This window comes from Vigna radiata, chromosome 3 (assembly GCF_000741045.1).
Source record: "Vigna radiata var. radiata cultivar VC1973A chromosome 3, Vradiata_ver6, whole genome shotgun sequence".
Lineage (NCBI taxonomy): Eukaryota > Viridiplantae > Streptophyta > Magnoliopsida > Fabales > Fabaceae > Vigna > Vigna radiata.
In genome coordinates this window covers 6504175-6518561 of record NC_028353.1, presented here as the reverse complement: position 1 = coordinate 6518561, position 14387 = coordinate 6504175, and the positions used below count along the sequence as shown (strand labels likewise).

Genomic DNA, 14387 nt, shown 5'->3' with positions numbered 1-14387 from the left:
ATCAACTGCAAGAACGGAGGAATAGCCTACATGGACGACGTAATGTTCATTCCAACTATGAAGAGTAATCTTTTAAGCCTTGGGCAACTGTTGGAGAAGGGATACACCATGTCCATGCAAGAAAATCACATGGAGATATTTGATCACAGAAGGCGTCTGGTGATCAAGACCCCACTGGCCAAAAATAGGACATTCAGGTTTAACCTAAACGCTGTTGCCATTCAGTGTCTGTCCTCAGTGAACGTTGAAGAAGAGAGCTGGAAATGGCATTATAGATTTGGGCACTTGAACTTCAGGAGTCTGAATCTGCTAAACAGCAAAGAATTGATAAAGGGTTTGCCCCTGATCAAGGTCCCTGCGAAGGTCTGTGAAGGATGTGCTATGGGAAAGCAAACCAGAACGAAATTCAAGAACACAGCTCCCAAGCACGCTAAAAGACCTCTCGAAATTGTTCATTCAGATGTCTGTGGACCGTTTGAAGCCTCAACTCTTGGAGGTAATAGATATTTTTTGATATTTGTTGATGAGTGGACTAGGAAAATATGGGTTTATTTTTTAAAAGAAAAGAATCAAGTTTTCTCATATTTTACTAAATTTTGTGCAATGGTGGAGAGGCAATCGTCCCTATTGCTAAAGACTCTCAAAACTGATGGCGGTGGAGAGTTTAACTCCAAAGAGAGGAACAAGTTCTGTGAAGAGAAGGGGATTGTTCACGAGGTTGTTGCTCCATACACACCCCAACACAACGGACTTGCTGAGAGGAGGAACAGGATGCTTGTAGAGATGACCAGATGCTTACTAAAGGGAAAGAACTTACCACACAGCTTGTGGGGAGAGGCTGTCTCTACTGCTGCTTACCTGTTGAACAGGAGTCCAACAAAGGCCTTGATAGACCGCACACCAGAGGAGGCGTGGTCTGGTATCAAACCAACCACAGAACATCTCAGGATATTTGGGTCTGTGTGTTTTAAACACATCCCAGATGAGAAAAGGAAGAAGCTTGAAGATAAAAGTAAAACTTTCATCATGGTCGGATATCACCCAACAGGAGCCTACAGGCTTTACAACCCAAGGAAAATGAGGTAACTATAAGTAGAGATGTGTTGTTTGATGAATTAGCAACATTTAACTGGATGCAGGCAGAGACGAGTCCATCAGATAAAGGTGTCGTGTCCACCTGGCTGGAGGAGAAGGAACCCGATGCTGTTGAAGGGGAAGCAACTGGGATGGAGGTGAATCGTAGGAGATCTCAAAGAACCAGATTTCCCTCCACACATCTTGCTGGTCACGAGCTGTCTGCAGATAACGAGGTTGCCGAGACAGGAGACATAGTTCATCATGCACTTCTAGCGGATGCAGAGATAATCTCCTGGGAACAAGCCATCAAAACTAAAGAGTGGAAGGATGCTATGATTGAAGAACTCTCAGCAATTGAGAGGAACAGAATGTGGGAAATCGTTGATCTACCCAAACATAAGCAAGCTATAGAGGTAAAATGGATATTCAAAACCAAATACAAACCAGACAACAGCGTTGCAAAACTGAAAGCAAGGTTGGTCGCTAAAGGATTTCTGCAGAGACCAGGGGTGGATTTTGATGATGGTTTCGCACCAGTAGCAAGGCTTGAAACAGTAAGGTTCGTTGTGGCTATAACTAACGTTAACGGCTGGAGTATAATTCAGATGAATGTCAAATCAGCGTTCCTGAACGGTCCCCTGGAAGAAGAGGTTTTCGTGACACAACCACCCGACTTCATTCAGAAAGGTCAAGAACTAAAAGTATACAAGCTAAATAAAGCTCTCTATGGTCTGCGCCAAGCACCCCGTGCATGGAACAAACACATTGATGCAGTTCTCATCAAGTTGGGATATCACAGATGCACCGTCAAGATTGAGTTTATGTCAGATTCACTAGACAGCAAGACATTCTTCTGATATGCTTGTACGTTGACGACTTGCTTATCACTGGAAATTCTACTCTAGAGATTGAAGAATTCAAGTTGAAGATAAAGGATGAATTTGAAATGACAGAGTTGGGTAGTTTAAGCTACTTCCTCGGACTTGAATTTGTGCAGACCGAAAGTGGGATATTCATGCATCAGAAAAGATATGTTTTAGAGACTCTGAAAAGGTTTAATCTAAGAGATTGCAACTGCACGACCATCCCTGTTATAGCCTATCTGAAACTTACAAGTCAACAAGAAGAGGCAAAGGTTGATGCAACGTTGTATAAGCAGATTGTTGGCACCCTACGTTACATATGCAATAGCCGACTAGACATCTTGTTGGTCAGCAGATTTATGCAAGATCCGAGACAATCTCACCTAGCAGCTGCCAAGCACATTCTTAGGTACTTGAAGGGAACAGCAGATTTCGGCCTTCTCTTCCCCAAGAAGTCGGAGAGCATGCGTGGTGTCCTGGAAGCATGGTGCGACGCTGACTGGAGTGGAGATCCAGAAGACAGGAAGAGTACTTTTGGTTATCTGTTCAAGTGGATGGGTGCATCTATATCCTGGTGCTCAAAAAAGCAAAACATTGTAGCTCTGTCGTCGTGTGAAGCAGAATATGTGTCTGCATCAAAAATTGCCTGCCAATGTGCATGGCTAGAGGCCATCCTATGTGAACTGAAGATTGAACATGCAAAGCCAACACGTTTGATGATAGACAACCAGTCTGCCATCAATCTGTCAAGAAATCCTGTTGCTCATGGAAGGAGCAAACATATTGAAACGAAATTTCACTATTTGCGAGATCAAGTCAGTAGAGGAAAATTGGAATTGGTTCACTGCAACAATGATGCACAGATTGCTGATGTATTCACCAAAGCGCTACGGCAAAGAAGGTTCGAAGCTCTGAGAAAGTCACTTGGGGTTGTATCTCTGAGTAGTTTAGTTTTTAAGGGGGAATGTTAAGTGTAAAAAGCAAAATTACTTTAACACACTTTTAAAACTGTATTGTACATATACGTTTGTACATCAGATATAAATATCTGATTTCTGTTTGAATAATAGTGCTCTCTCATTTTTCTCTCATTTTATGAATACTCTCTTTTCTCTCTCGCACATCACACTTTGACGCTAATACTCTTCGACTCTAATAAATGCTTTAGAAAGAATATGAAATGTATATTAAGTGTCTATGAAATGTATTTAGTAGTTACTATAAATATTTAGCTAAATTAAAAGTAAATATATCTAATAATTTTGAAAATCCAAAAAATGAAAAATTTGAAAGGATAATTATTGTGATACAAGAAAAGTGTGAGTAATTATTATTATTAATAAAAACAATGCAGTAGAGTTTGGAGAACATGAAAAGGAATCCATGAAAGTCGATGACTTTGGAAGCAGGAACTCGGAAGTTTCGACGAATGACACAGTGAAAACGCGAATTTCAATTTAAAACGCAAAAGTTCATACATGCGAAAAGCAACCGCGTTGAAACTAACCAGCGCTGCCACGCATCACCCCGAGTTCTCACCTCCACGAGCAATTATTTAAATATTTTTGTAAAAAAACTGCATTATTATAATTTCCTCTTAGGGACAAAAATTCAAAGAAAGGAAATATACAATAAATAATATGAAAAAACTAACATTATAAAAGTAATACAATAAATTAACAATTAATTCCGGTTGCACATAGTTTGGGGGCCGGTTAAGCTTTGTTGATGATCACGCGCTTTTGAAATTAACCAACCCCACAACACTTCCAGTTAGTTATAAATCCACACAAGGAGGTATTAGTCTTCCATTCCATCTCTTCATCCTTTTCCACTCTTGCCTTTGCTTATTCATATCACTCATAATATTCGACCATGTCGCAGTTGAACGGAGCCTACTACGGCCCCGCTATTCCGCCGCAGAAGTCCTACAACCGCCCAGGGCGCGGCAGCGGCGTTGGTTGCTGCTGTGGCTGCCTCTTCAGCTGCCTCTTCAGCCTCATCTTCAAGGTGATACTCACGGTGATCATCATCGTGGCCATCGCTGTGTTCATCTTCTGGCTCATAGTCCGTCCGAACATGGTGAAATTCCACGTCACTGACGCCACCCTCACGGAGTTCAACTATACTAACAACACCCTCCACTACGATCTTGCCCTGAACATCACAGTGCGCAACCCTAACAAGAGGCTGGGCATCTACTACGACTTCATCGAGGCGAACGCATTGTTCCACGACGCCAGGTTCAACACCCAGTACCCCGATCCCTTCTACCAGGGGCACAAGACCACGCACGTGCTGAACCCCGTCTTCAAGGGGGAGAAAGTGTTGGTTTTGGACGCTGACCAGAGCTCCGAATTGAAGAAGGAGAACTCCACCGGGTTGTATGAGATCGATGTGAAGATGTACCTGAGGGTGAGGTTCAAGTTGGGCGCTTTCAAGACCAAGACACTCAAGCCCAAAGTCACCTGCGACTTGCGCGTGCCTTTCAAGGGAACCGCCACCGCCTTTGAAACCACCAAGTGCGACTGGGATCGCTGATAGATTCGGTGGTCCTTCCACCCACCCGACCCACCTGTTCTTACGACATTTGTGGCTTTTTCATATTTTTTTATTGGTTAGTTTTGGTCCTTGAATTCAGAGATTTTACTATTATACTGCATGTATACTCTTCATTGTATGTATCTACGCTTGACTACTGTATCCTCTCCTTCCGTTCGACCGAGGGGATTTTTGGTTTATTCTTTTACATTACAGTTATTTGTTAATAAATAAACTTCTTATTTCGTCCTCTTCCAATGTTTTTTTTTTTTGTAAAAAAATATTCTAAATTAATAATCTAAAACAAATTTATTTCTAAATATAAAAGTGACAAATTTTGCTTCTGCTAACAAAGTATATTTTTTAAACCATTATCAGAAGGTAGACTTGTGTCACTTGCATTAAAAACATACCTACGCCTTTTTTAAAGTTGCCAGTTTGCGACGTAATATAAATCTACCTCCGGGTTACGCGTGCCCAAACTGAAAACGTAATACCTTTGAAAAACTACGGAAAAACATCCGTGGAATTAGAGAAAGATGGTGAGGTGTTTACGTAGGATGCGAAACACTTATTGTTATGGTACAGAGCTTTGGAGATTGTGGAGGTAAATATTGGGCCAAATTTTCAGGCCCACTTAATTGATAATTATTTGTCCAGGCCATTACCTGATTAATAATGAGGAGACTAATCAATTGAATGATATAAAAAGATTTAAGATTACATATCTTTATTTAGGACAATTCCAAATTCACATAAAAACAACTTTTATTGTAATGTTCTGATTTAAGAAATCTCTTTAAATTCTTGATTGAAATATTTCAGTACATAATAAAAGAGCAGGAAAAACATATCTTGCGTCACTAGAATAATAAATAATAAAGAATATGAGAAATACAATATATTGGGATTGAAAGGGAGGTTCCAACTTTAGAACACTTCATGCAAAGACAGAATGAGAAGACCAGACAAAAATAAAAAGACAAATGGGTTACATTGAACTTTCATATCGTAATTACTAAGTCTAAACCGAGGTGAAGATTGATCAATAGTTTAAACCTTTCTTTAAAAATATATTAAATGATCTGACGTTTTGTCATTAGGTTATACCAAAAGTCAACATTTTCATCGGAAATTAAGATATTAAAGTCCATATAAAATTTTTTAGTGCTTTAAATGTTAGTTATTGATAATGTTTGCATTGGTAAAGATACTAAGACATCTGAAAATAAATGACTTTTGTAGTGGCATGTGAAGTCTATATCTGTTCCCTAGTTTTTCTTGCATGACAGTGTAATAACGACGACATGTGTGTGGAAATTAAGCAGGGGAAAGAAAATATACTCTCATATGGTTTTGAGTATCGTTTCCGTCAACACAGTTTTATGTTTAGTGGTAGGAAATTATCATCATTGATGGAGATGGTGGCTGACCTTCTCCACAATATATATAAAGTTTGCTTGATTATTCAATACAAGTAGATATATATATTGTGTTATGTAAAATGATTTTTACATAAGAATGCTTTCAAGTCATTTTTATCCATAAATTAACAAAAAAATATTTAAAATTAAATATTTTTGCAAATCATTATTTTAGTTGACACGAATCTTTAAAAATAAATAAATATTAATCAAGTTCAAATATGTGTTCTTCAAGTTATTACTTCGTTAAATATACCAAAGAATCAAATTAAATTTCAATAAGAGTTTCTTTGGTAACAAAAAAATAAAAATGGATCAGTTCATTATCCAGGGCATTTCTTCCAGCACTCCCGTTTTTTTTTTCTGCACTCCAGATAAAAGGTCAGCTTGGCTTATATGAGCACAAGATCAAACTTGAAAGGTTGGCTATTTTTCTTTAAATTATTGCTTCTAAATCTGAGGTTTGGACCACATGTTCCAACCTTTCAAGCCGAACCATTTTGTCAATCTAAATTTAATTAATTACAATTAAATGACCATTTATCATGTAAGAAAAAGAACAATATGAATAAGATACAAGAGTTAACGGGTTAAAACTTTAAAATTGGTTTTAAATTAGTTAGATTTAAATTGATAAATAATTGAATTAGTGATTAACACTTTACATTTTTTTTATTAGAAATTTCCAATATATATATATATATATATATATATATATATGAACAATTTTTTATTTCTTATAATAATAACAGGATTATTTAAAACATTTCGCATCAAATTATATGAATTAAATAACATTCAATATTGAATGTTTAATCGTACGTGATATATATAGACTTCATCAAATTTCAATTAGCATAGCTAGTATGTAATATGATTTATGAAAGACAATAATAAATTATGACTTTATATACTAACATCTTTCATATTTTTCATATAATATTTGGTCTTTGAATTGACCATAGGGAAATGTCCTAATTTTTTTTGTCTTAAGTTATTTTAATTCTCTATTTGTTTAACCCCTTTAACTTAAAAACAAAACTTTATTTTTCTTCAATTTTAAACCTTATCTTCAAATATCTATAAAAAACAAAGTTGTTACAAAAATAATCTGTCGTGATTTATTTTGTATGTTCTTCGTACATATTTTAGTTATATATTTTGCTTTGATAATTGATTTTATTTTGGTTTTAAAATTATAAATGTGATGAGATAAGTTTGGATATTGGGTTAAATGCATAGAACCTGAATTTTTATGTATTATCAACTAAAACAGTATGAGTATATTAACATTTGGAATACTATCACATTAGTACTTAAAATAAAAATATATATTAAAACATCTTGAGAGTTTAATATGTCAATTATTTATTCAAAATTTAAAAGCTTCTTTGTCTCAAAACGATATTAATTAATATGTAAGTGACTAGTATTTTTTTAATATATATTTATTTTCGATTTCTTTAGTTAGATACTAATATATCAACGTTAGGCCTTTTCAAGGAGATAATTTTTTTATATTATATTATTTTGGAAAACATATACTCTGTATAATTCTACATTTTTATGTTATCTAATTTTATAGAATTTATATTTTCGTGTAGTTAAGTTTTCGTTGAGAAAGGTATCAATTATTATGTGGTGGGGTAAGTGGATTCTGTTACAGGTAAATCCTAATATTATCATACATAAATAGTTGCTCTGAATACTAATTTATGTCTCGATAACGAAGGTTTCATCTAATAATTTTGAATTTTAAGATTATTTATTACAATTTTATATTTTTCTCTCTGTTTTAAAATACTTCCTTCATTGTATAGGGGTGTGATTGTCTAACTCAGCTAATTGAATTAGCTTAGCATTAAATCTAAAAGAAGTTTGAAAAACTCATCCACCTCAAATTAATTATCAATTAGACCTCTTATTTGAATAAATCACATTTAGGAAAAAAGGGGAAAAAGAGAGTAAATTTGTATACAAACTAAAATTAAATTAATGCATAGAATTAATAGAAATCACAATTTTTTATTAATTAAAGTATGCATAAATAAGTTTTACTTTATTCTCTTCTTAATTTTTTTTTCTACTTTAAAAAATAGTTATCCATGAAAAAGAAAATCCAAAAACAATAGTAAATTAGGTTGGAAGAAACCAAAAATCAATTATAGCGTTGTAGGGTGGGACAAAGATAAGACACGGAGATCCTCAGATCACATGCACATGGTGATGATGGTAAAGTAAAACCAACCATCTTTTCTCTTTCTTATGACATTTCTTTTTTCGTTCGGTTGACTTGAACTTCTTCTGCGGATCACTCACAATTTTTATTAAAAAAATTAGAGTATGCGAATACAATAACAAATAAATAATAAATAAGTAAGATATTATAATATTAAAATGTTATAAAAAAAGTTAAATTATATTTTTCTTTTTAAACATTTTCTTTACCGACTACACCTTCCTCCTCGCTTTTACCATTATTGCCCCCCATCTTTCAATGTACACCTTTTACGAAATTAAGCAGGAAGAGTCAACAACTAACTACTATCGCATGTACTAGTAGTTGTAAATAACAACAACTAGGATGGGTACTTCCGTTACGTAGCATTCTCAATATTGTCACATTTCGCGTTTCGTTAATTTCAATGAAAACACGAGGTCTTATGTTTTGGGTAAAATGATATTTTTGACAATATCTTTTGATAATTTTTTTTTATAACGGGACACGTGTCATTGTTTTATTGGTCTATTTGAATTTAGGTTTAAAAAATATTTAAAACAAACCAATCACAAACTGTCATGCATGTGTTATTAAAAGATTCTTAAAAATGTATTGTTAAAGAAAGTTTTTCCTATGTTTTGTATCTTACGTCTGAATGCGTGCACCGTTTCCATTTGTGCTAGTAACTGTTACCATCAAACTCCATTTTTGTCTAATTGAAGGATTATAAAAGTAGAAGTATTTGGTTGAAGGAAAAAGCATGAGCCACTTTTGTTGTTTATTTTCGCATTTGATACCTGGACTGAACAACGCAGTTCATGAACCTAATCAATACTCAGACAAATAAAGACAATCCCATTCATAGATGCATCATGTGCCTCTCACTTTTGCTAATGGATGACCTACAATACAACGCAATAAGCATCAACGTCTTTGGTCAATCCCATGAACTTTCCAAACTTTTCTCTCTTTTTAATTTTATTTAGTTTCTTTATCAAGTCATCATCATCCCTTCTGTGAAACCTATGTGCTGTTCAGATCTTTTATCTACCGTATATTTTGGGTAATTCATTTCCATTCTACCAAAGCCCACAAGAACTTCAGATTCAAAACCTCCAATTCTAATTTTAATATTTTGTTGCGTAAATAGTAATCATATAACATGCGTTTTTTCCAATTTATTATCAACGATATACTGTATTCCTTAAAAAATTATATACTATTTTTTTAATTGTCGTTAATATATACTTTATACATTCTCAAAATCAAACTGTTATATTTTTTAAAAAAATAAATTTTTATTTTTACATTTTATTTATTTTATATTTATTTAGTAGGCATGATAAGATCTATAAAGATGTTAAGATTTAAAAAAAGAAATATTTTAACACAAATTTGAGACGGATAATTAAGTATACACAATCTATATTAAAAGAAAATGGTACTTAAACCTATTATGTTTGTAGTCTATATTAAAACTAAAACTTTCTATAAAAATAAAAAGGTACATATTTTCGAATTCTGTGTCTTGATTGTTAATCCTCAACATTATGGACAAAGAAATACCTTCTCCTTTCATGTGGTCCTCATTTGTATTGTCTCATATTCATCTTCATTATTACTTGCAAATCAGTGAAATTATAATGCCATGTTTTTCTTAACCAAAAAGGGCCGTTCAATTTTAATGGAATGCCGCGTATGTATTATTTATATAATGGTTTGATATTTTTATCATAAAAAAAAAAAATTAACTCTTATACGTGGACTTATGTGTTGGAATGCAGTTAGGGTATGTTAAAATAAAAGAATAAAGTTTGGTGATTGTGATTTTATGAACGAAAATAACTAAGACCAGTTACGGCGTGGGATTTAACTGTTACTGTGTCGGTGATGATGAAGAAAACAGCAAAGGTGTGCTCGCTGGAAGACAAACAAGAAGCGAAAATAATGCAAGAATAAAGTACCCCTCTTTCTCCCCTCACATGAAAGACAATTTACGAAAGGAATCCATCACAGTCTCAAAACGCTCCTTTACCTAAAACTCACGAATAAATATTATGCCACATGAAACCAACCAGCTATACTCTTCTTATGCACTTCATCAACTAATCATCACATGTATCCATTTATTTAAAATCATTGTAAGCATTCGTACTGCAATCACGCAGTAAAAAAATGATTAGATTTTTTCTGCATATTAACCCAACCACAAATAAATAATAATAACACCTTAATTTACAATTACTACACTAAGTTTTCTTTTTGCAACTCTGAGGGCCGAACCCGAACCTCTCATTCTCCAAATCATATTCAATGTGGAAATTTTGCTGCTGATAATTCCCCAAAATGATAGCGGGACCAGACATCTTCGCCGGACCGGCTCCACCGTCGGAGACCACGGTCAGACACACCACCTCCGAGTCGTCGATCAAGGAGAAATAATTTTCAACCGGCAGCGTCATTTTTGCGCCGCCTTTGAACTGAAAAGTAAACTCAGGGAAATTCACGGTCTTGGCGCCGGAAGTATTAAAACAGGGACCCAACCCAGATTGAGCCTCAACGTCCTCCGCCCTGGAAAAGTTCCCCAACTGCTTCACAAACTCTTGGGCCACCAAATCATAAACCGGGCGTTCCATGAAAGTGAAGGTGGATCCAGAGTCCACGATGGTGCCGCCGTGACCGTCAGAGCCGGGGTCCAAAAAGCTAAACGGAATCTTAACTTTCTTGCCGCCGACAATGACCTTACGGAGGCTGAGATAGTAATATTCCAGAAAGGCGGGGTTGCTGGCAGAAGGGTTGGGGTGAAACGGCGTGTAGCTGAGGCCGTTGGTTTTGGTGTCGCCGGTGGAGCTTATGTGTAAAACGAGGTCGCTGTTTTCCGTGGAGTCGTCGAAGCTGTGGGAGAGTAAGCAGTAAGAGAATCTCTTGAGGGCCATTTGCGAAGGGAGAGAGTCTTGGCCGCGACCGAAGCCGGCGATGCCGGAGGGTTGGCGGATGGAGAGGATGGAGCAACCGACGAGAAATTGGGGAACGATTTTTGAAGGGAAATTGAGATTGTCGAGGAGCAAAAAGCCCGCAGTGGAGCCCAACCCGTATTCGATAATGTAAGGGGGACAAGTGACGGAACAGTTTTGAGAATTGGGTTGGCATTGGGGGCAGCGAGATTGAAGGTCGGAGCCGAAGAGGTAACCGCATTTGGGGTTCCTGCAACCGAGGAGTTTGGCGGTGGAGGAATTTTTGGGAATGAAAGTGTGGATTTTGGTGGGGTCAATGTTTGGGAAGAGACAGTGGGAGCAGATGTAGCGGGTGGTGCAGGGGAACCAGACGAGACTACTTCCTGTGTCGAGAACGAAGGGGGAGGTTTGGGGTGGGGTTCCGAAGTTGAGATCTATGGAGTAGCCACCGTAGCTTTTGGGGTAGACTTGGGTTGTGGCAACTGAGGAAGCATTTTGGCGGTGTTTGAGGTGGTGGGCCCGAGTTAGAGAAGCTGAAGCGGCGAGTTTGAGAGATTGGAAGCGACCGGAGGATTGAGGTTTGGTGAGCAGAGGGGAGAGAGGGAGAATGATGGTGGAGGAAGTGAGTGCAGTATGAGAGATGAGAGTTAGAGATAAGAGAATGATGTAATTAGGAAGAGCCATTAGGTAGTGAAGCCAAGATAGAACGATAGAATGGAATGAATGAAGTTGTTTTTAAATGCACCTAACGGGAAATGGGGGCAGTGAGATTTGACTGTCTCGGCCATGGAATTTAACAATTAAATTAAAACTTTGGCATAACGGCTACGGTGGAATTTTGTTTCCATGCTTCACTACGTGGAATCACCTCTTCAGTCTCCCACCGTTTCTATGCTTTCTCCTTTTTCATTTATTTTCCAACATGTACGAGGTCCTTTTAACCTATATTAATTGTTTGCTTAAGGAATGAAAAATCTATAATAATTTTCCAACAACTAGTTCACAGTTCTGTTGTGACAGTTTAGGCACAAGTTACAAATTCAGCGACAAGGATTTGCAGTAATTAGAGTGTATGTACATATATAGAGACCAAATGTTTTGACCAAAGCCAAATTTAGAGAGAGGAGTTATGCTTGGTCATTGTACTGTCATTTCCAATTATCTAAACCCTCTGCTTGTAAGAGGGTTTTCATTGTTCACATTATATTTGGCGTGAGCAGGGGAGTGAAGACTTTGCACGTAGTTGACGAATATGGCGTTTATCAATAAGCAAATGAGTTGGGGACTTTCTTCAAATACAGCTGTGGAATTATAATTTTGTGTATCTTTTACGTTTTTTTATTTTTCTATTTGTATAACAAAAACTACTTCAAAAATTAAAGACTAATAAATGTGCTGGCTAATTATCTACACGGTCATGAAGTCGCCAAAAATTCTATAGTATAGATTAGAGAGTTTGAAAATTACAAAATAAACTATATTATAAATAAAATTAATTGATAAAATGTTAATGCATGAAAAAAGCAATTTTATTGTTTAAGCTTAGTTAAGATATTGACGGTGCATTAACTTTTGAAGATGGATTTTAGAGAGAGGTGATGGAATTGAGAGTCAAATGTATGTTGTTTCTTTTCTTTTTTTTTAAAGATTTGGAGGTGATAGAGAGTAGATTTGAAAATAAAATTTGTAAAAAGTTTACAAATAATTTGACTTATGAATTTGATTAAAAAAATGTTTTAATAGATATAAAATTAAAATTATTAAGTTGTCCTTAAATATGATATCCATATGAATCTAAGCATTAAACAAATATGTTTGGATGATATATAAAATCACTACTAACAACTCAGAAAAAGTCATATTTAAAAGTGGGTGAACAAGTTTTAAAGTAAAAAGGTAATATTATGTATATGTTTTATATGTTTTTGTAATTTTGAGTCTGAATGTTTAGCAATGATCTTAATAACTAAAAATGTTTAATATGACCTTAATCAAAGTCTAAAACAAAGAATATATCAAAAAACCTAATGTAGAATAAAATTCCTAATTCTAAGTAATCTAGGTAGCCTAAAATGCGTTTAATGAGTCAAAACTTATAATGATACACATAATACATCATCAGTTTGAACAAGGGACTTCCCACATAAAGTACTCCTAAACCATTTCAAAGAATGAATGTGACATATAAGATATCATATATCAAAGATAACATTGATGACATACTCAATGAAAAGGGAAAGGTAAGGGATATATACCCTTTGTATTATCTCTTGGTGATTCGTTGAATACGCACAAGTACCTCACCTCAAAGACAGATAAAATCTTCAGGAAATACTAAAAGTAAAAAAAAAAATTGTAGGAAGTGTTCAAAATAAAGAAATACCTTGAAGGTCCTGAAGATTATTGGGCCAAGAGACGATGGAATGCAATGAGTAGTGATGACAACAACCAAAACTAAGAACTCAACAGTGATAGCAATTGAGGATGCAATGACCACTGCAACAAAGGACTCAATGATCACTACAACTCACGACGAACCAACAACCACAATAGTAACAACAACTGCAATAATGTCACACGTGAACCCTAATTGACGACAAAGACCACAAAACAACAATGAGTTTTGTTGTGATAATTATGTTCGTTGCTTGAAGCTTTGTTCAAAGATGAGTTACTTTGCGAGGAACTATGTTTAGTGAGGAGAAACAAGGACGGACTATATTCGGAAAAAAATCAAATGGTTACTTCAAAAATTTTAGAAAAAAACGAGAAATCAAATGTGGGTTATGGATAGATTTGTGTAATAGGTTTGGGAAAGGTGAAAATGTAAGGAAAAAAAAAAAGAAAGTTTCATAGGTTTGGAAAAGGAGAAAAAATGTAAATTATAGAAGAACGATAGATTTAAAAAAAAAAAGTTTGAGGGAGAATTTAGAATAATAAAAGTTGTATTTTAATTTGGAGAGAAAACAATTAAAACTGTTATTATTATTAATATTAGGTAATTCCTTTTAATAATTTTAAATAATATTAATTTGGAAAGGATTTTTATAACCAACAAAATAATGCTTGCATAATAACATTTTTTTTACAGTGGTATAGAGAATATTTAACGAAATAAATAATTTCATCTTAATTGTCTAAGAGTATTTTCTCTGTTTTTATTTGAAGAAAACAAATTCCCTGAGCACATTACCAAGTCAAATTTGAAGCTCCATAGGAATTAAGAGGATAAAGCACATGACAGCTAATTTATAGTTCATTCCACATGGCAGGATTGAGTAGCCCCATAATCACAGGAAAAAATAAA

The 14387-nt window shown here is 35.1% G+C and overlaps 2 protein-coding genes across 2 annotated transcripts; one reads left to right on the top strand and one right to left on the bottom strand.

Moving 5' to 3' along the window:
• The first annotated feature begins 3643 nt into the window (after positions 1–3643).
• On the top strand, positions 3644–4733 carry LOC106757223 (NDR1/HIN1-like protein 10). The gene has a single exon (XM_014639847.2). The coding sequence runs from the start codon at positions 3816–3818 to the stop codon at positions 4479–4481; it is 666 nt and encodes a 221-aa protein (XP_014495333.1). The 5' UTR covers positions 3644–3815; the 3' UTR covers positions 4482–4733.
• Positions 4734–10220: 5487 nt separating this feature from the next.
• On the bottom strand, positions 10221–12010 carry LOC106757082 (probable aspartyl protease At4g16563). The gene has a single exon (XM_014639667.2). The coding sequence runs from the start codon at positions 11762–11764 to the stop codon at positions 10376–10378; it is 1389 nt and encodes a 462-aa protein (XP_014495153.1). The 5' UTR covers positions 11765–12010; the 3' UTR covers positions 10221–10375.
• Positions 12011–14387: the final 2377 nt, after the last annotated feature.

Coding starts and splice junctions, on each gene's coding strand:
- LOC106757223 (XM_014639847.2), top strand. CDS start 3,816: ATGTCGCAGTTGAACGGAGCCTACTACGGCCCCGCTATTCCGCCGCAG.
- LOC106757082 (XM_014639667.2), bottom strand. CDS start 11,764: ATGGCTCTTCCTAATTACATCATTCTCTTATCTCTAACTCTCATCTCT.